Consider the following 23,121-nt stretch of genomic DNA (forward strand, 5'->3'; position numbering starts at 1 on the left):
TGCAAAGATTCAATGATTATAGTCTCCAAGCCAAAGTTTGTAGCTATAAATCTGAGAACAAAGATGTGTTCTCTAGCCAGCAAAGAAAAGGAAGAACCACCAAAATTAATCAAGCCCTCTGTCTCACATATCTGTTATAGGATGAGTTATTCACTGGTACCCTCTCTCTGTCTCAATAAGGCAGATTTATATGGTCTGACTAAATGCATCATTATTTGACTATCAGATTTAACAAAAAAAAAAAATGACATTAAAGGCATCTGCTTTCTGCATAAAATCTCTAAGCATCCAGTACATTTCCTTTAACCAAGAAAATAGGTCTTTATTTTTGTAAAATAAAATAAAATAAAGGAAAACTAGGCAGAAGAATATAATGATTTTAATCATACAACTAATTTTTCAGCTGACCAAAAGACAGGTAGAAGAAGTGATTCTATCGCAAAGTGTGCTATCTTAGTCATGCAAGTACAATCTGAATAGAATTAACAAGTAAATTGATTTGCAATTTAAGTTAAATTAGTTTGTTGCTGCAGACTAATCAGGTTATGATGTTCAAGAAACATAATTATAAACTCTGCTAATCGTTATTGTTTTTGTCAGCCTCTGAAAAGACAGGTGAACTTATTTTTTTGTGGTCCAGCCAACCAGTGATGCAAACAGTTGATGCAAACCTAAAACAGTAATCAATATTCCCTATCTCTGAAAGCACAGACCTTCACTACTCAATACTTTACAATCATGCTCCTGTTCTTCCCAGATTAACCGTATCAGTTGCTCACATCCAGAATTAAAACAAGTATTGTGCAAAAGTACAGTGCAGAAGTACAACCAAATTGCAACTAAGCAAGACTGTCTAGATGTTCTGAGCCAGAACTGATGAGCAACACAAGAAAAACTGCTTCTGTTTGCTAAGGAATAAATATTTTGTTTCAGAAGCACTAGTATCTCAGTTAAGATGAACACTAAATTAAGTGAAAATATCAAATCAAAACCTAACAGTAAGTTGTCATGATATTTGCCAGCCTTCAAACTGGAATGGTAGATGATGGATAGTTGAAAGCCTTGAAGAAGTTTGAATGTTTTCATGAGTAGCTATGTGCTGCAGAATGATATTACTATCTCATTTCAGTTTCCATTAAATTTAGCTGTATACAAGTAATTTTCCATTGTCAACTTTCATTCTTCCCTGAAAACATGAGTTAGTACTGTCAGTTGAAAAAGATAAACATCTGTGGAAAGAAAGCCATCACTTGTCTCAGTATGGGAGGAATTCTGGGGGCTTTACACAGAATCAGCTATGAAATTAAGTTTCCTGAACACAGGCATCCAGTGTAACATGAGATGTCCTGGACAATTACATAAAACTGTGGAAGAGTGTTGTGGTTTAACCCAACAGCGGCTCAGCACCATAAAGTCATTCTCTCATTCCCATCTCCCAGTGGGATGGGAGAGAGAACTGGAGGGAAAAAAAAAAAGCAATGTAGAACTCGTGGGTTGAGATAAAAGCTACTGAGACAGAAAAGGAAAAGAAAATGAAAATAATAATAGAAATGGTAATATACGCCAACTTAACAACGTTTGCATTGTGCAATTACTCACCACCAGCTGATGGACATACAGCCAGTCCTTGAGCAGTACCCCTTTTCCCGACCAACTCCCCAAGTTTTTTCAAATTATGTCATATGGTATGGAATATCCTTTTGGCCAGTTTAACTCAGATGTTCTGGTTCTGTGCCCTCCCCTCCCCCCCAGTCCTTGTGTGCTCTCATCCCCCTGCACTGACAGGACAGCACAAGAAGCTGAAACGTCCTTGGCTCTGTGTAGAACAGCTCAGCAACAACAGAAGCATTGATGTGTTATCAACATTGTTTTTCTCCCAGAGCCAAAACATAGCAACATGCCTGACACTTTGGAGAAAGTCAACTCTGTCCCTGCTGAAACCAGGGCAAAGGGCTAGGAATAAAATTTTGTGAGGACACTCAAAACTGTGTGTGTGTAAACAAATAATATATAAAAATATATTAGTGGTATCTCTACTTGCTCATAAAAGACTTAAAATGAATCACTACAAAACTGTGTTGCCAATAACATTCAAAAGGACATAAATCAGCCTCCTCCCTCAAATAATGGAGTTGATTTAAGAGCACACTATAGAAAGAGTAAATTGAGACTAAGATCTTTGTCCTTTGGACATGAATTTTATGGAGATTTAGCTATGAGGACTGGATTTTTGCCTTTCTAAAGCTATTCAGAAAAGAAATCTCAGTAATGAAGAAAAATCTTACTGATCAAAACAGGGAGCTGATCAGTTCCTTTAAGTGGTGTATCTATCCCCGAGCTATGACATATCTTAGATATTCTTATGGAAAATACAGTATTTTCCAGGCAATCAGATCAGTTCCCTTCCCGTACACAGCTAGTACCCACCTTTTTATTCACTGCAAACGTTCATAACAGTGAGAAATATTTATAATCACATACTCAGTGTTTCTATCTTACACAAATTTAAATTTGCCTGATATTTTACAGAGGTAATTTAATTGCTTCAGATATACTGATTAGATATGCTGATCAGATATCGTTTAGGTAATCTGATATATTATTTTAAATATGACTGCAGACCTTCTGTCTCCTTCTTCTGCAACGAGTTTACGTATTACTCATTTGGGAGATTTCATCACAGTTTTTAAAAGCCACTTTCCTCCATCTGAATTCCAAATAAATGTAAAGAGGTCATACTAAGATGGTAAGTCCCTGTTTAAATAATTTGATGGTACAATTAATTCCCCACAAGTGGAATTAACTACGAGGGATTAATGAAAATGTCAGGGTTACAGGCTGTGCTGCTGATGTGTTTCTAATGTCAGTAGTAAATCTGCTGTAGGTAGAACACAAATTCTTTCCACATAGGCTCTTTCTTTAAAAATATACCCAGAACTCATAAAATAGCCCACAGCCGATATGGACCAATTTTCCATAAAAACGCACCTACTGTGGAAACAGAGCAAAACACACAGCTTTTGGAGGTGAAGACATATTTCAGGTTTCAGAATGTCCAGGGATCAATTTAAAAATGAACAAAATTCATCTGCAAAAAATAGACACGAAAGAAGGGAAGAAAAACTAATTCATGGACCAGAATTTCATTGCTAGCAATTTAAGATAATGCTTGATGTACAAGTCACAGCTTAGAATATCCTTAAATAACTTCTGGAAGCTGTGGAGATATGAGGCCTTGTCTCTTACACCTTTTTTCCCAGCACCTGCTTCTTCCATTACAGAGCTAGCTGTAGCTCCACAGTTCTTGTGTCTGTGCAATCATTTCCAGAAACTGTTATATCTGAGGAAAAGTGCAATCTGCTTATAGATATTTTGCCTATTGAAAGGAAAGGAAAAATCACTCAGTCTGGAAATAACAGCTGAGTAGAAGGATTCACTAGAATAGCAGCTAGTGAAATGAATAATGTATTAGGAGTAACAGGGGCTCAGAGAAAACTATTTTATGAAGACATACCTAGTTGTCTGTAGAAGTCATCACCCTGATGACCTTTCCATTCTATATGACCTCACCCACTCCATTGCGTTTTCCGGCATTTTTCCACAGCATCCATTTGGTACACAAACTACAATCACAGTGAAAAAAACATAAGACAGTTGGACCATTTACAATACTAGAATCACTGACGTTATTTAGAGCACCAGTGAAATATGATCAGATTGTCCATTAGAGATCACTCACTCAGAGATAACAAATATTCCTCATGGTCTTTGCAGGCACATACCAGAAATATGCGGTGGAATCACACAGGTGAGTGGTGAAGAGCCAGAAAGCGGTCTCTGACCCCAAAGTCAAGTGGCATTGCTCCTCTCATGTGCACAGACCTAAACTCTCTTTGCAGACAAACAGGGCGATCACATTTCAGTCTGCCTCCTACCACATGCTCTTCATCAGCCTGACCCCAACTGCACGAGGCTGTGCCATGAAGGGTTCAAGCAGGCAAACACCACTGACAGTCATAGAAAAATAGAATGGCTTAGACTGGAGGGGATCTTAAACATCATCTAGTTCCAACACCCCTGCCAAGGGCAGAGTTGTCAACCACTAGATCAGGCTGCCTAGAATCCCACCCAACCTGGCTTTGAACTTCTACGGAGATGCGGCACCCACAGTTTCTCTGGGCAGTCTGTGACAATGCCTCACCACTCTCTGAGTAAAATATTTCCTCCTAATATCTAAAATAAATCTCCCCTCTTTTAATTTAAAACCATTCCCCCTTGTCCTACCACTATCAGTTGACATGAAATGTTGGTCCTTCTGCTTATAAGCTCCCTTCAAGTATTGGAAGGCTGCAATGAGGTCTTCTCAGAGCCTTCTCTTCTCCAAGCTGAACAAGTCCAACTCCCTCAACCTTTCTTCAAAGGAAAGGTACTCCAACCCTCTGATCATCTCTGTGGCCCTCCTCATGACCTTCTTCTACAGATCCGCATCCTTCCTTTACTAAGGCCTTAGACCTGGTATTCCAGGTAGGGCCTCACAACGGCAGAGTAAAGGGGGACAATCACCTCCCTGTCCCTGCTGGCCACCCTTATTTTCATAGAATCATAGAATTATAGAATCCTTAGAGTTGGAAAGGATATTTAAAGGTCACCTAGTCAGACTCCTCTGCAATGAACAGGAACATCCACAGCTAGATCATGTTGTCCAGGGCCTGATCCAGCCTTGCCTTAAAGGTCTCCAGGGATGGGGCATCCATATCTCTAGGCAACCTATTCCAGTGCTTCACCATCCTCACTATAAAAGACTTTTTTCTTATATCCAACATGGACGTAGGGAAAAAAAAAAAAAAAAAAAAAAAAAAAGTGCGATGCAGCCCAGTACACTGTTCACTTTCTGGGCTGGAAGAGGGCACTGCTGGCTCATGTCCAGTTTTTGTCCATCAGGACCTCCAAGTCCTTCTCCATAGGGCTGCTCACAATAGAGTAGTCATATCTGGGATCACCTCAACGTAATTGCAACACTTTGCACTTGGCCTTGTTAAACCTCATTAGGTTCTTGTATGCCTCCTTTTCAAGTCTGTCCAGGTCCTTGTGGATAGTGTCCCTTCCTTCTATTGTGTCAACTGCACTACTCAGTTTAGCATCATCAGCAAACTCGTTTAGGATGCACTTGATCCCATCATCTATGTTGTTGATAAAGATGTTAAAGAGCACAGGTCCCAAGACAGACCATCCTTCATCTGGACACAGAGATATCAACAACAACCCTCTGGCTGACCATCTAACCAATTCTTTCTCCACTGAATAGTCCAATCTTCAAAGCCATATCTCTCCAATTCTGAGGGAAGGATGTACTGCAGGACCATATCAAAAGCCTTAAACAAGTCCAGGTAGACAACATAAGTTGCCCTTCCTTTGTCTAACATCATCATTCCACCATAGAAGGCCACTAGATTGGTCAGATATGATCTGCCCTGTGACAGCCCGCAAACTTTGTCTTGTTCTTGTCTTATTTACTTACAAATGTAGCAGTACATGCTGAAACTCTTTTTTTTTTTCTTTTCATACTCAAAACCATCTCACTTTAGTTGGATCAAAGAATTCTAGGTAAAGACCATGTATTTTCTGCTATTATTTCCTTGTAGATCTATAGTAGCTCTGACTCATGATGTTAATAGCACATTAATCTTTAATGAAATAAATACTTTAGTTTAAACGGTTTCTCTCTCTGTAGAACCCAGACTCCATTTATACAAAAAATGAGCACACCCCGTAAGAATATTATATCTTTGATGAAATGTTCTTTTTTTTATCTATTTCATCCTGGTACCATTTATGTTGCTGTTTGAATGTTACATATTTTTACTTTCAAATAAGTTAATGGCTATGAGCAGGAATGAAAGTGATCCTTGGAATTAAGTTTTCAAAGGCAGATTTCCGATTTTTACTATGTTATGAAGGCTAATTGTATTGCATGACTCATTTGGGCTTAACTACAGAGGACTACAGGGGTTTAGAGGTGATGTGCTGCCTTCAGGCATGCTTCTCAAAAATCTGTAACTCAAACATATAAGATGATATGAAATCACATCTCTACATAATGAGAAAGGACATCTTGACTACACAGAGAGAGAAGGAATATTGGTGCTGTGAGGTTACTCAGTTAGGTGCATAAACTTCTTTGCAAATGTGTAAAACTTAATGTACTCTTTATACTTAATGCAAAACTGTTCAGCAAAAATGTCTGAACTCCAGAAACAACTTACAGTTTTACTGAAGAATTCATCAAGCATTTCAAGAAACAGATACATGCAGACTCTTGTAGTATGTCCTTTATAATGCCATTCGGATTGGAAACAAGTTTACTCCAGCACCCACTCAGGTCCTAGAAATAAGGTGTCCCAACATCTGCTTTTCCTCAGGACCTCAATCTAATGGTCATTTTCTCAGCAAACCTAGCAGAGTTCTAGATAAACAGGTAGATTCTGGCTGGTTGTTGTTTTTTTTTCTATCCAGCTCTTGTTGATGACCCATTTTCTATTCCTTTGCCCTCTCCTTTCCAGTGTACATTAGCCAATTGACCTTTGCTGTAGAGTGAGCAGAGTTCCATTTTTCCTCCTGTCTAAGGAGATTTGAGCCATATTTCTTAATTCCCTAGATAAAGTTCAAGCTCTTAATTCTTTTCATTCCATTTGTGCTCAGTATATTTCAACATTCTCAGCACATAGACTGTGCCCCAGATGCTCCTTACAGCTCCACTCTTCACTGGATTCTCCATGTCACATCTTTGATGGCTGTTCTCAAAAGCCTCCAAACAGCATACCTTTCCCTGGAGGTGGTGCAGCTGCTTACATCCCTTCCTTTCAGTTGAAGTCTGAAATGAATGTGATCCAAGTGCATGGTGAATAGTGTGTAGACCACAGGCAGAGTGTACAGAGCACTGTACAGAAGAATGTTTCCAGACTATCCCCAAAGTAACTGATCTTAGCCAGAAGAACGTGTAGATTTTGACTTTAATAACAGAATTTAGTACAGGGGTAAGTGTTTTATTCACATAGAAGAGCACTTTGATATCAGTGGTGCAGTACTGCAGGATTTCAAGATTCTCAAGAGACAGACAGACACCATTTTCTGCTCCTAGGGCTGCCACAGAAGAAGCAGGACAAGTAATGATGAGTAAAGCTTAACTGGCAGATGGATGGAGAAAGTCATACTGACAGTGAGCACAAAACACAGCTGCATCCCAGAGCAATGTACGTCAACAACAACCCCAGACCCGACACTCTACTCCTTAAATGCTCAATTTTGTCAGTGGATATTACCTATCACACAAGAGTATGCTGCTAAATAGAAAGGTGGCCTGAAAGCAAGTCATTCATTCTGCTGTCTGGTTTTCTGATACCCACCCATAATGGCAGAGGCCAGTCCCTGGTAACATAGACAAGAATCAGACCCTAGTACTCTTTTTTTTTGCAGTGTGTGTATAATGGGACAATCTTCCTTGTTACTGAATACATTTTTTTTATCAGATTGAGATGTTTCTGAACATCTGGTAGTCCCATTACCAACAATGTTTACTTGGGTTTCTTCTAAACATACTGCATCTAGAAAGGCACCATTGTACATACCAACCCTTTGTCAGCATTTGATAGATAACACCACATATTGTGTGACATGCAACAACAGATGATAAGTCTAGATATGGCCAGAGAGGTGTACGCTTCTCACAGGAGTACTCCTCTGTTCTAAGTACATTTAGATTGGGTAGATCACTACCAGTGTACTGTCATGAAAAGGTTTTATCTCTTCCAGGAATACACAGTTCAGTGTGTAAGTAGATACTTGCACGCAGGACAGTGTAAAGAAGGAAAATAAATGAGAAAGAGATAACAGAAGGGTGGGTAACAGCTGAGCAACTACTGTAACTGTTGGCTGGAGCAGGAACATGAGCAGACAGAGACAAAAGTGGATGTAACACACAAAAGAAAAAAAGAAACGTAAATTGAAGCAATGTAGTCTGGCCAAGAAGAGGTCTGAAATGACTGAGGGATCAGATTTAGTAGGAGGAAAAAGTTTTGCAATGCCCTTTCTTATTGATATTGAGAACTGTAGAAGGAATATTTTTCAGTCTGCCTCCACGTGACTTTTCCCCTTGAAAGAGTACCCTTTAAAAGTAGAGATCAACTTGGATCTTAATGTTCCTTCTCTCTTTAAGTGCATACTGAAATTAAATAGGGTGTGCCATACACTTTTACCAAAGAGTCTCATCTTTACAACTCTGAAGATAAAAGTGGGTTTTCTTATCAGATTAATTTCAGGAGATAAGAAACAGCAGTTCAACCAGAAGATATGCACTTTGGATGAGCAAGTGAGCAATGGGCAGCTACTCAGCTGTAAAGAAACAAAGGAAAATTTGTTTTCCCTTTCTTTCTGTACCCCTTCAACTATACGAAGATTTGTTTAATTTTGTTCTTTCAAACAAAAGTTTCAATCAGATTTGTTCTGTTACTTTCAAGCAGAATTTGTTTTAAGTGGCTGCAGTACTGTGCTCAGACTGGTATTAGTTTGGTTAATTTGAGTCAGAAAAGGTGAGAAATACATTAAACGGTTTCAACTAATGCATTGTTTTACTGAATTTATGCAGACAACTGAGCATCCTCAGGAATAGACTTGTCAAAATGGATGAATAATTTTGTTCTCCAATGTCACTGATATTAAACAGCACTGTAATACAACTGCTGCAAATGTAATCAGTGTATTTGTAGGACAACACTTATAAAGCAACCAAAGCAAACATAAAATATTTTAATAACATCTTACTGTGTTCTCATGGTTATAGCCTGCACAAATTGATTCTTTCTTTCATCTCTAATGATGATATTGAACCTACACAGGTAGATATTATTTTTGTGTGGGGAAAGCTCTGCTTTAGATGATGACAATTTGTAAATTCATATTTTAGAGTAGTTTTAGATCTTAATAGCTAACCAATATCTTGAAATACTAGCCTTAGTGAGAGTAAGTACTCTGTTGATTGAAGTGCTGTAATAAAAGTTTAATTTCTTTTTAGGACAGGAGTTTTTTGGCTGTTAAATTTCCATATTCTACCCCTAATTACCAAACCAGAAGAATTCAGTAATCTTAAAATAAAATAAAATAAAATAAAATAAAATAAAATAAAATAAAATAAAATAAAATAAAACAGAGAACTGTGGACTTAAACTGGTATCACAACTTTCCTTACTCAAGTGAGAAAGCTTCCCATCCTATTGCATTTATTCTTTCATCCTCCTGAGAAGCCCAAATTATTTTGTGTTGCCTCTATTTTTCACTCTATATCCTGAAACTAAGTTTCTGAAATTATGTGAAACGTTTACATGTGACGTATGATGGGAGCAGGAGAACTGAGCTCCAGAATTTAATTTTGCAAAATTTGCCCCAGTGATCACAGTTTCACTGCACAGCAGCATATATAAGCACATGTTCATAAGAAAAAAAAAAAAAAAAAAAGACCTGAAATATTACCTATTGAAGAATGTGTGAAAAAAATATGGCTTCTTTGTATATCTTGTTCTCAAAATCTGACATCAGAGATATGAAGGTGGAGTTTAAGAGCAGAATTTAACTGGTTTAATTTTTAGCTCTCAACAACATAGATACAGGGTATGCTGATGCCATATTGTCAGACTGTATGTTCTCCTATTAAAAGATCTTTATTTACCTTCCCCAATAAAAAAACTCCAGCTCAAAGACCAAGGGGATACAAGCATTCAGAGTGTTACTAGTCTCCTGGATACGTCCTTGGCCAATCCGTCATGTTGGTTATTTTGAACAACAACACCCAGCCCTTGCAAGAAGTCACAGCCCCAGGGCTGCTCACCCTGTGCTGCAGGGTATCCTGATGGGTGGTCACATCCCTGGCATCAAGGAAAATCCTCTTTGTCCTCCTTATGGGAGACATCATCAGACAACACTTCCCAGTGCTTCGCTGGAACGAGATCATGGCCTGACTATAAAGGGGCAATTCTGGGACATTACACAGAACACATAGCAACTCATGCTCACACTACTAATATTTCTCTTCTCTGAAATGCAGCATGTAGGTCATAACTATCTCTCTGTCCACTTAAACACTTCCATTTCAAACCTGAAGCCCAGGTTTCCAGCTTATGAACCATACGTGTGCAAGGAAAACTCCTACCTGCATTTGATCTACTCTCTTTTGTAATCAAGGGAAATAAACGTCAACTTTTAAAACATAGTTCATCTGATTTATTATAAGCATTTTTAAGCTGAGAATAATGGGATCTCTGTATCTCTCCCTTGATCACAGAAGGGAGTAAAGGCTATTTAGCTCAGGTGTAGTACTTTTAAACAGTAGACATCCTTATTTGACCAGTGATCATGTTTTCAGATCCTACTTAGATCAAGAAGTGCAATATTTTCTATATTTTCTTGACAGTACAGCTTCAAATGATCTAATAACTGCTGTAGGCATCTTTTCTTTTGCATTTTTTCATCTATTGCAGCTAAAAAGATATTGTAGAACTGAATCTTCTTAATACTTGGTGGTATTGATCTTATTTACCTGTTAGTCCCTACATGTTTGCATTTTCAGGTTTGAGAACAGAAAGATTATTTCTCTCCCAACCCCAGGTAAGATTGGAAGGACTTTTTGTCTCACCTTGAAGTGCTCAGGGTATCTGCTTAGTACCTCTGAAAGTTTGATTAGCTGATTTTCTTCTATAACAGGGACTTACAGCACTACTAGTACTCTCACTGCTTCTGCTTGCTGCTGTGATGTATTATATGTGCAATAAAACATTCTGACAAGTCGAATTGATATTCTTCAAGCGCTTCACAAAGCACCTTTTTAGAGCACAAGACAGATATTAATCAGAGGATAGTCTATTCTCGCCCTATGCTCTTATAACTTATTATCAGTAAAAAAATTGTTTGATCACAGGGAAGAAAACAGAAGGTGAGATAGAGGTGAACAGTACTAGTTGCTTTTTCCTACCATAATCGTTGTGTTTTTAATGAATTTTTGAACTGTACCTAGTTATTAACAACCTTGCAATTGCAAAAGGGAATGAGATTTTAACACAAATTACACCCAGCATATTTAAGAAACAGAGATAACCCTCAAAGCCTTAGTGGCTAGCTGCACAATGGAGCAAGTCATGTATAAACAAGGCCTAAATTAACACAAGAGGCTTGGAGAAGGCAGAATTTACTTCCATGTATTGTCTTTGCTGGCTGACCTTATTCCACATTTCTTTTCCCAGCTATCCTATTACAGGAAGAGGTGCTGCAATATAAGCATAAGGACATTCTGCACATTGATCATGTTGGATAGCCGAGATGATGGATGAGACACTTGCTCCATTCTCCTCCTGCACACACAAAGAAATCTGCCTTTATCTACCACAGTGTTCCTGGGGGCCATATTTCCCTACTTTTCCTTTGCTCTCCAGGCAGCTCTGTCCCCACTTCATCTTAAATGGAGTCTCTTCCAGAGATTTTATTGCATAGGTTAGAATCTCACGCTAGGTAAGTAAATGGCATGAGTCCATGTATGTGATGACATAAGCACCTCAGGGAAGTAATTTTATGTTCTTTCTATCTAATCTGTCCAAACCTTTATACTGCCGTCATTACTGTGAGTTCTGAGCATTTAATTCTCATAGGTAATAATCTACAAAGATTGCAAAACAAAATTTCTATCTAATTCTATTGTCATTGATTCTGATTTTGCTGACTCAAACGATAGGAGTCTGTGTGGGAGTATCTTTAATAAATGATCCTTCACGGATCGTGCATAGCATGGAGCTCTATTTCTTGTGTCTTGTACAGCAACAACAATTTGATGTCAAAAAAAAAAAAAATCCTTTTCAAAAATCTTTTTTAAAATTAGTCACAATCATTGTTACTTTTCCATGGGATGCCCATACTCTAATTTAGTCTCATTCAGGCATGGATTTACCAGAAAGAGAAGAGCCTGAACCTCTTCACCACTTCAACAGTATCTTATGCCTGTACCACATGCATATCCTGACATATGACAGCAGAAGTTTTCAGTAACACACTGGCTGCCTGCTCCCTCTGCACAGAACACACGTCCTCTCCCAAAGCAGAGGGAGTATTCTTCTTTTAGGGAAGGGTGCAAGTCCTGCATAAGAGCACAGTCAGGCTTTGAGGAAAGCTGCTTGGGGTGGCACAGTGAGCAGGCAAAAAAAAAAAACGACGGCTAGCACTTAATGCTCACATTCTGAGCTAAGGCAAAAAGAATGTGAACAGGTCCATTTCAAACTAATTATATTTTATGTTCAGACACATTCTTTAGAGATCTTGTTTTTGTCTTTCATGCTAATTGGCCAAAATAATGTAAATCAGATCTGATCAAAAACATTCAGTGTGGACTAAATGAGGGAAAGTTGAGAGGGGAAGGTCAGTCATTTAAGGGTGTGATAAGGCCAGTGTGAGCCAAGTTGCTAAAGGGTTAGTCCTTTAAATGGCCAAGTTAAATAAGATACAACTGGTGCTAAGTTCACTTCTAAGAGCTCCCAGGCATGGGCTCGTGAATGCCTAGAGGGACAGCTTGCTTCAATTGTGCTGTATTTATCTTGGCAATTTAAATAAAAAAACCTTTTCTAATTTGGATCTTGATATATATGTTGCACCTTTATAAAGCTTAATATATTTACTAAAAAGTTCTTCATGTTAATTAGATATTACCATATGTGTGTACATAATATTAAGATATATAGACATACAGGCACACACATAAAATATATGCATAAGCTAGATGTCACTGAAAATTCACATTGGCTATGTAAAATTTGCCTGCTTCAGACATGTAATGTATACTCAGATTTTTAGTCCTGAAGGAACTAGTTTTCTTAGGAAAAGACCCTCATGCCACAGGTAGCTCAGAGAGGGAGACAGGCATGCAATGGAAGCTTCTAGAAAGAGATATTGTCTAGCTAGTGAAGAAACATCTTTCTTGATTTATGGCTTTTGTCACCTGGTAATTCTCTCAAAATTTGTCCACTTAAGGATCAAATGAATTATCAAATAAGAACATGGGTTTCCAGTGATATTCCACTTCCTGCTACCTCCCTCACAGGTGGGAGTCTGTATTAAGAATTAGATGAGGTTGTATTGGGGGTTAAATTGGTCCTTACACAACTGTTCCCCATCATAGGATCAACAACAAAAATGGTTAAAGAATAAAAAGTTAGTGGGATTAAATCTTTCTTAGCAAACCCTTTCCTAGCACAGGCATGACTGAGACTGGAAGCTATCTTTTCTTTCGCTTATCTCTTAATGTTTGCTATGATATGCAACGAACTTCCCCTGCTATTTGCTATTTTGGTAACCCAGGTGTTCTTCTCTAGGATGACAATAAGAAAATAATTGGACCCAAGATTATCTGCATTGAGCTCTTCTTGAATGCCAGCCTCATTTACCTTCAAATTTTAAATTGTGCATCCTTAAGCATGAGAGTTTAAATTAAAGCACTTCAACCATCTGATTTCAAAAGAATCACTTTTCTCTCTTAATAGCCATCCTTTTTCAGTATGAAAAATAAAAAAACATAGACGAGAGATATACTTTTTTGTTGTTGCTCTGCATTGATTTAAATGAAGGAGATACAGGAAAGCATAAATGGATGAAAGGGCAGAAAAGATGTGTATTTTCTTGAAGAAAAAAAAGTCTGCTTGTACACCTCTTATCTGGAAAGCATTCAGACCCAATATGGTCTGTTCCTATATTTTTTTATCAGTTTAGAAAGCTAAATTTAGCTTCCTTGTCCTCTCCCAACAAAAACATTGCAGTTAGAAATTGGGATTACTGGTTGATGACCCTACTACAGGCCTCTATTACTGTTAAAGGAACTACTTTGAAATGAACTTCCTTACTGCAATGAAAGCATCATCACAAAATCTTTTCTCCCGCTATACAGCATCAACAGGATTCTTTAGGGCTGGATTGGTACTTTCCTGCCTGATTTTAAGATACCACGTATCTGAGTAATACCACAATTTACAAATATCAAACTGGGCAGTTTATGCTTCCAGTCCTGCTGAAGACATCACAAGAAAGTGAGCAAGTAAATCTAGTAAGACAAAGTGCGGGATTTTGTTACCTTTCATCATGTTTTATTGCATTGCCTATATCATCACTTATAGTCCTTACTATCAGTAGAATACTCAATTACAGGAAGCTTGAGATATCAATTATTGGTTCAGGTGGGCACATAAGGCCATGGTGTCCCTCATTCTAATGCACAGTCCTTCAGACAGAAATGCATATTTCAAAGAAGATCGTGTGATATTGTCTCGCTCCAATTTATAGGAGGGAGAGGAGGTTCTTAGAAATATGTATGCCCGGCGTGAGATTAAGAAACAGCGGTTCAAATGTTGGTCCGACCAGTTTATTACAAATGTTAATAACGGAGATGGGGAAAGGGGAGGACGGACGCTATTAAGGATTGGGGTGATGGGGAAGGGAAGGCGAGCGATAGAAAAGATAGAAAGAGGCAAGAATTGCGTAAAGCGGGGATAGTCACCACCAGGATCCGGCAGCAGTCCCGTTGCACGACGTTCCGACGGTCCGAGGCCGAAGGGCAGGAGCAGCGAGGCCGGTCTTGGGCAGCGAGAGGATGCAGGTCAGGGAGGAAGCAGCAGGTCTCAGGTAGCAGGCCCAGGGAAGTCCGTCAGCAAACGGTCCGTAGAGGAGGATCGGAAGGCAGGAAGCTCGTGTCGTGGTGAGAGATCAGTCTCCACGTAGAGATCCGTCTACACGTTGCGGTGAGAGATCAGTTGGCAGAGAGAACCCCTCAAGTCTGTCGTGGTGAGAGATAAGCCTCTCCCGTTGCCGTGGTTGTGGTGAAGGATCAGCTTCCCCCGTTGTGGTTATTGGACCCTCTTTTATCCTCCATTTTCTGCTGCCTACGTGACATTCCTGGGGGCTTGAGCAAGAGTCCTGTGCATACCTCCTGAGATGGCCATTTTCCTTGAGATAAGTCCACACAAAAAGACCGTTTCCCGGCCATTAGCGGCAGCTTATCTCTCTCTCGATGCCCCTGGCCTTGTCCATCTGTGCTCCTTAAAGGATTTCACAATCCTTAGCCAGGACCTGTCCATCAGTGTCCTCAAGACAAAAGATTTCTCTGCCTTTGCCCAGGACTTGCCTGGACTTGTTCCTCAGCAAACTTTGAGTCAATGATATAAAAGAATAGTCTCTTACACCACCCCGTGACTCAAAGATTGCTTAAAAATGGGACACTGGGCATCCATGATGGTGAGAAAAAGATAGCAAGCATAAGGGTAAAGGAGGGAGGTGTTGGGGATTCAAATGTTTCATACAATCATTACAAACATTTTTCAGGTTTGGTTACAAAGTAAATAGGGGATACAACATCTTGTATAAAACATGGAATCATACAAGGTACAAACATAAGAGTTGCAACAGTACACAATGCAACTTGCCACAGACACCACCCCGTGATTCTTCAGGAGTGGTAACATGAATATTACATAATGAATAGAAGAGAGAAAAGAGACAACCGTACATTTGACAATAACCACTAATAATAAATAAACAATTAACAGATTGTTTGTTTCCTTTAGTCGTGAGCTTCCTAATAAACATCCACCCTTCACCACCCCACCCACCTCCCGCTCACCTGGGAGGGGGGGGACGAAGGCATCAGCTCTCCTTGAGCTTTTGTTCTGGCCAGCAGTTAACTAATTTCTCTAATCTGACTGTGGGTAATCCATTCATCAAATCTCGTGGAATACCCTTTGTCCAGCCCAGAGTCCAAAGTCCATTGCGTTTATGATCAATGCATCGTGTCCCCGTTTTTACTGGGGATGAAACCTTTTTGGTTCCAATAAGTCTTGGGCTAGGAGGCCTGGAGGCAAGGCTGGCTACTGCAAGCCTTACTCCTCTTGGCTCAAATTTACTGGAGGTAGAAACCACCGGCCCATATTTTCTTCCATAGTTAATTAATTCTTGGGCAACCTCTCCCCAAGTCCACACTTTGGATCCTGACTGGTGGTTAGGGGCTACAGATCCCTCCAACGCTGCCCAGGTTCTCTCTCCCTGAGACATGGCTTGTATCTTTCCTTGGAGTTGTATACCTATAGGTTTTAACGATTCAGGAAGTCCCCTGATTAGAGGTGTCAGTCTCTCCGGATTAACAGGTAACATCATGGGTGATTCATGATGTGGCTGCAACTTTCTATCATACATCATTTGGAGACAAGCAGCTTTCTGAACATTCTCCACTAACTGGTCGATAGTTCCGGTAATAGCAAGAGGGTCCCCCCTTTCTAAAGGGTTGAGACCCCCTGCCCAATAGGCAGCCCTCTGTGTTAAGGACCAGGGAGCACGATTATTGCCAGTGGTTAAAAATACTCCTGGTCCCCAGTAACCTTCAGCTTCTTTCTCTGTTAGTAGGATCTGGTCTCCGCCAGTGAGACTAACTCTCCAGACGTACTCTGTTTCAGACTCCTTTGGGGAGCGACTGAAATCCTTTTTCAGTTTGGCCAGTTCAGTGGCCGAAAAGGGAATTTCCTTAACATTCATTTGAGGATCTAGATCCTCACTGTTATCGAAAGTATATTCAGTTTTTATCAAAGGACGAATGTGGGCTGGAGAGGCCTCTAATTTATCTAGCCTTTCCTTCACCTCTTGTAATTTCCCTTGAGGATAAACTTTTTCTTGAGGTGCACTGTGGATAACAGTGTCACCGGTGTCCTTACACGTTATCAGCTCCTTAAAAGCTGTTTGCAACAAAACCGAATTATGTTTTTCTCTTTCTAATTGATCCTCAAGACTCATTATTTGGCTTCGCAGAGATTTTACCAATTCTTGCGTCACTTTAACCGATTCCTGTAATGCTTGAATAGTCTGGGTTTCCGTAGAGTTCTTTTCCTCTCGGAACTCCACAGCTGCTTTTAAAGCAGCACCGAGTACTGCACAAATAAAAGATTTCCCTTTTCCGGCCCGAGTACGAGCCTCATTTTGTAAAACACGAATACGGTCTGAAACACTTTGCAAATTATACCAGTTCTGTCGTGCCCAATCCACCCCTGATACAGAAGGCCGAGCACCATGCTTTTCTAAAAGATCAAATAACACATCTTCACTTTTCATACTGGCCATACTGTTGCTCATTTCTAAATACGCAGAAAGATATACACTGAGAGAGGAGGAGGTACTCCTATTCAAAAGTACAAATAACTCCTTATCGCCTCTCCCACAGAGGCACACCACACCTAAAGAAATGTAAATGTTCCGATCGCGCCTCCCTTTGTTGAGGAAAGCACAAGGACAAAGAGGCTAAACCAACTTAAAATCGCTCCCAACTTCCCTGCGAAGCCACACAAAAAACTGCAAACACCACACCAAAGCAAGGCACACTTCGGTTTCAAAACCCGCAGTTAATTTTAAGCTAAAACAACACTTTCTAGGATTCAACAAAGTGAATAAACTTCTTAGAGAGGCGCACACGTTTTTTAAGTCAAAAAACGTGTATCACTTCCTTACTTCCCCAAGAGGCGCACAAGAAAGAGGTTCAAATTTCACACTTAAGTTGCAAGATCCTTGAGTCACAAAATGCAGAGAGGTCTTCCCGAGGAGGCACACACGTATTAAATGCAATTAGACAAGATTCATACGTCCTCGAGAGGTGCATACATAAACAATTTTCAGCAAAGTGAGTAAACTTCTTGGAGAGGCGCACAAGTTTTTTAAGTCAAAAAACGTGTATCTTACTTCCCCAAGAGGTGCACACGTAGAGGGGTTCCTTAAACCACAAAATGCAGAGAGATCTTCCCGAGGAGGCACACACGTATTAAATAAATGCAATTAGACAAAATTCATACATCCTCGAGAGGTACACACATAAATAGTAAAGTTTCAGAGTATGAAGCGATCTTCCTGGAGAGGTGCTCACGTCTAAGTTATCAAAAAGTATCGCTTCTTGCAACTCCAGGAGGTACACGCAGAAAGTTTCAGACTATTATCTGGAAGGACAACACTCTCACGGCGGGTATCCTGCTTCGACTACGCCATAAAAAAAATGTCTCGCTCCAATTTATAGGAGGGAGAAGAGGTTCTTTGAAATATGTATGCCCGGCGTGAGATTAAGAAACAGCGGTTCAAATGTTGGTCCGACCAGTTTATTACAAATGTTAATAAGGGAGATGGGGAAAGGAGAGGACGGACGCTATTAAGGATTGGGGTGATGGGGAAGGGAAGGCGAGCGATAGAAAAGATAGAAAGAGGCAAGAATTGCGTAAAGCGGGGATAGTCACCACCAGGATCCGGCAGCAGTCCCGTTGCACGACGTTCCGACGGTCCGAGGCCGAAGGGCAGGAGCAGCGAGGCCGGTCTTGGGCAACGAGAGGGTGCAGGTCGGGGAGGAAGCAGCAGGTCTCAGGTAGCAGGCCCAGGGAAGTCCGTCAGCAAACGGTCCGTAGAGGAGGATCGGAAGGCAGGAAGCTCGTGTCGTGGTGAGAGATCAGTCTCCACGTAGAGATCCGTCTACACGTTGCGGTGAGAGATCAGTTGGCAGAGAGAACCCCTCAAGTCTGTCGTGGTGAGAGATAAGCCTCTCCCGTTGCCGTGGTTGTGGTGAAGGATCAGCTTCCCCCGTTGTGGTTATTGGACCCTCTTTTATCCTCCATTTTCTGCTGCCTACGTGACATTCCTGGGGGCTTGAGCAAGAGTCCTGTGCATACCTCCTGAGATGGCCATTTTCCTTGAGATAAGTCCACACAAAAAGACCGTTTCCCGGCCATTAGCGGCAGCTTATCTCTCTCTCGATGCCCCTGGCCTTGTCCATCTGTGCTCCTTAAAGGATTTCACAATCCTTAGCCAGGACCTGTCCATCAGTGTCCTCAAGACAAAAGATTTCTCTGCCTTTGCCCAGGACTTGCCTGGACTTGTTCCTCAGCAAACTTTGAGTCAATGATATAAAAGAATAGTCTCTTACAGATATATCGAGTTAATTCGTGTGTCACCACACCTATCCCAGTGCCATTCATTACTTCCTTGCAAAAAAAGATGACGTGGCAACATGGTCTGCCTGGACATTTTATGCAAAAACAAGTAAAGGTTAGGAAAATGCTTTGAGAGCTGGTTTAGGAGCTGGTTTCAATTTACCATTCAGTCAAATGTTTATTTGCTGTACATGACAAATCATTTAGGACTACACCCACAAACAAACCAGGGCTGGCTCAGGAAGATGAGCATGCCAAGGTCACTACGTGAGTTCCACACGTGACAGAGAGGGATAGCAAGGCAACAGAGCATGGGATTACTAGCAACAATCTTCTGGATTGTAGAAGGAAGTGTCAGGTTAAAATAAGATAGTCAACTGTAAATCAGTGCAGAATGGAGTACACCTAATGTTACTGCTGTGTGGAAATATGATTCCCAGACACACACACACACAAAAAAAAAACCAGCCTACAGGTAGACTTCAAAGTTATTTATTTCTCTTTTAATTTACTTCTCTGTACTTTTAAAATATAGCTCAAGAAAGCAATGGTAACAGTGCTGCCATTCATCTTATGTACAATAGCTGAAATAATTTCTTCCTTCACTATTTTGTTCAATTGCCCATGAAGTAAATGGAGGAAGAAAAGTCTCTGAAGGAAAAAGAAAGAAATAAAAAGCGCTCCAAAAATTCTTAGTGTTTCTAATTTTTGCAACTGTAAACCATAACGGTGACTCATAATGATTCTGCATTTCTTTCTGAGTTTTGATATGTAACCGTATATTGTTGCTGGAAATCTCAAATTTATGTGTTGCAATTACAGATCACTTCCATAATAATTCTCTTTCTGACTTAGGATGCTGAACCTTGCCATTGCAGTTGTGTTGGGACAATAACTGATTTAGGAAGAAGAGTCAGTAACATAGATTCCTTCATAAATTGTTGGGAAAATCTTTCAATATTATATTAATCTAAAGGAAGAAATGTTACTAGACACTTTTCAGTTTTTTGAAATCCCACTCCGTCAGAAAAACAAACTAAATTGCTGAAAACAATTAGACGCACTACGCATTATTTGCACTGCTTAAGATCTGTCAATGGTCTACATTCACTAAGAAGCTCCAAACAAAGATGAGAAAACACAGCTTCGAGTGTGAGTAGAAAGTAGAGAAATAGCAAATCCGAAAAGTAAAAAACTGTTTTTTAGGCTCATGAGTCCAATGCTGACCCAAATTTTCTGTTTTGTTTTAGACAAAAATATGGTGTAATACTGTTCAGTAAAAACAGATAAACGGGATCTTTAAATTGTAAACCTAAGTTATCTGGAGCTGTCTACAGATACCTGGAGAAGAATCAGGGTTTACTCCAGCTAGCAGAACGAGGTCATGAGTCTGGATGCTTTTCTGATCTGTTTAAGCAAGAAAGATGAAATAGACATGGATCTTCTCATTTTCCGTGAATTAGCAGCCACATGATACAGATGTATAACTGGCCTTAGGCAAAGTATTTTCTGTAGTTACAACTGATCTTTTTTTTTTTCTTTTAACAGTGATTGCATCATAGGCCTACCACAGCCTAAGGAACTGCTCACAACTGGTATCTTGTAACATCCCTAGATATCTCCAAAATATGAAAGCCGTGTTAAAGCAGAGAGCAGTTCTCTTGTATATGTCAGATTCAAATGCTTAAGATAATTCACATAAAGTGCAAAGAGTCATGAAGCGTGGAGAGAGCCATCTGTTGTCAGTGTTTTGAAAGAAGTGTTGAAAAGGGAGCATTTTTTCATTTTGCTATGGACATGATTTTCATGCAACCACACTGTGCCCAAAGCAAGTGAAAACTAAGCTGAAAGTCTGTGTTCATTTGACCTCTAACATTTCTGTGATAGAAAAATATTTAAAAGAATATAGGTAAGTGGAACTAAGTGCCTGAGAGCCATAGTTTTGTTTCAGCGGAGTAGGTGTGGGCTCTTTTGTTAATCCCTAGATCCCTGCCATCCTATTTGTGGGAAATGTGCAGATTGGAGCACTGCCACAGTCCTGCGGTGACAGTGAGAGACTGCTGATGCCAGGCCATGAAGGAGTGCTAGAAATAACACCTGCTCTCCTTCAAATGAAGATAACTTGGTGAGAAAACTGTGACAGCTATTACAGATATGGGACACGGTCTGATGAATAAGAGCATTCAGAGGGCAAATTTTGTTCTATCAGCCCTGAGAATGCTTGATAACTTCCAATGCACTGTATGGCAGGAGATCAAAGGCAAGCATCTTCTGGAAATCCCCTTCTGTCAACAATACACTTAGACAGTTTCAGCTTTCTGTGAAGAAATTAAAAATAAAGCAGACCTAAATTATCTGTTCCCTTTGCTTGGCAAGGTCCTCATGGGAGATTCATGCAGATCTTAAATAAATGTTTGCTATACACCATTCTGCCTTCCTGACAGAAAGACACAGAGTCAGCACTGTTGGTTTCTTGCTTCAGTAGAAATAAATTCTTTATAAATATATTACAATGAAATTCTCACAGAGGAAATTAAAGATTAAAAAAAAAAAAAGAAGTAAGCAGATCTTTAGGAGCATTGATTCCACAATCAGATATATCTGTACATAACTACACATAAGGCCTTAAACAACTTTCAAATAGAAAGAAACTACTGCTCTCACAGAGCTTTGCAGCCTTGATTAATTCTTAGTTATGAAGGACCGAGTTAACATAAAATAAGTAACTATGTATTTTAATACAGACATTTTTCCCAAAGTCGTGCATTGGCAGAAATTATGCTGGCCATGTCTTTGCAGTATGCAGTAGATAAGGCAGTATTAGTTTCTGAAAGAAATAATAGTTTGCAAATATTCTTACCTTGGTAATAATGTGCAAGTAATTGTTAATAGTACCTTTTGAATTTCCCAAGTAATTAAAGATAATGCCTTAATGAAAACTCAGGATGCATTCTTAATATCAGCCAAACCAATTTTCCATTTCTTTCCCCACCTTGCAGGAAATGAATATCTAATCTGATAACCTCTAAGGTTAAAGACATCAGAAGGCATGTTAAATATTAAGCAGCTGATGGCATTTGAAAACCATCATCACTAGTAAGAGCTGTAAAAGTATTCCATAAAACTACATTTAGTACATTATACATTTAATACATTAAATAGTATCAGGTGCAACATAGAAGGATCCTGTAATTATCACAAATAAAAGCAAATTCTGATATCAAAAGAAAAATGCATTTAACACTAACACTAATACATTTCCACACTAATTTCAAACCTGGTCACTCACTGTCATGGAAATTTTAGAGTTATTTTCACCTGTGAAATCCTGTGTGCTCATAAAACATACACATTTAATTTCATGTTATGGTATTACTACCTTAATGTAGAAATGCAGCTACTTGCATTATTTCAGACACACTGAAATGAAAATTCAAACAAATATGATGCTAATAATAGCATAAGACCATAAAGCCTATTGGATACCCAGGGTTAAGTTCAAGCAGTGAGAAATGCAAGACAGAAATCTTAGGTTGGGCCAGCCTTGAGGCACAGGAATGTGAGTCATCGTGTACCATACAGCATGGAGCCTGTATCACTCTACAAGGCTGATGCAGATGTATCTACAGAAACTGCAAAGCAAAACGATGGCTGTCTATATAATTCTGTAAACATAATGCTTGGAATTTATTACCCAATAAACTCTGAACAAAAGGTTACTATTTGAAGGACAATATTGTAGAAGGAATACTTGCATCTGATACAGGAGTTGAAGCTTTTATTTACAGAAGTTTTGTCTTGTTGATATTACAGGATTATGTGAAGTAAATGAATGTTTCCAGCACAGCTCATTACATAAAAATAATCACTTTTATAAAATACTACTACATCTGGCATGAACTCCTACTCCTGTTTTGGTTTTTGTTGGTTTTTTTTTTTTTTTTTTTTTTTTTTTGCAGCTAGTTCATTGCACTGATGGCCATTACTCCCAGTTTGTGCTTCTTATGTTATACGATGTGATGTTAAAGTCAGGAATTAAGACAGATAGGTTGCAGAAATAGGTTGCAGGTGTGATAATTGTTCACTATCTAAAGAGCTCTCTCTG

General features: G+C 39.4%; 1 protein-coding gene across 1 annotated transcript; it reads right to left on the reverse strand.

Annotated features, from left to right (window-relative positions):
• Positions 1 to 15,667: 15,667 nt before the first annotated feature.
• On the reverse strand, positions 15,668 to 17,441 carry LOC100857117. Its single transcript, XM_015276710.4, has one exon. It carries the CDS (start codon positions 17,185 to 17,187, stop codon positions 15,715 to 15,717), a length of 1,473 nt encoding a protein of 490 aa, XP_015132196.3. The 5' UTR covers positions 17,188 to 17,441; the 3' UTR covers positions 15,668 to 15,714.
• Positions 17,442 to 23,121: the final 5,680 nt, after the last annotated feature.

Source organism: Gallus gallus, chromosome 1 (genome assembly GCF_016699485.2).
Source record: "Gallus gallus isolate bGalGal1 chromosome 1, bGalGal1.mat.broiler.GRCg7b, whole genome shotgun sequence".
Classification (NCBI taxonomy): domain Eukaryota; kingdom Metazoa; phylum Chordata; class Aves; order Galliformes; family Phasianidae; genus Gallus; species Gallus gallus.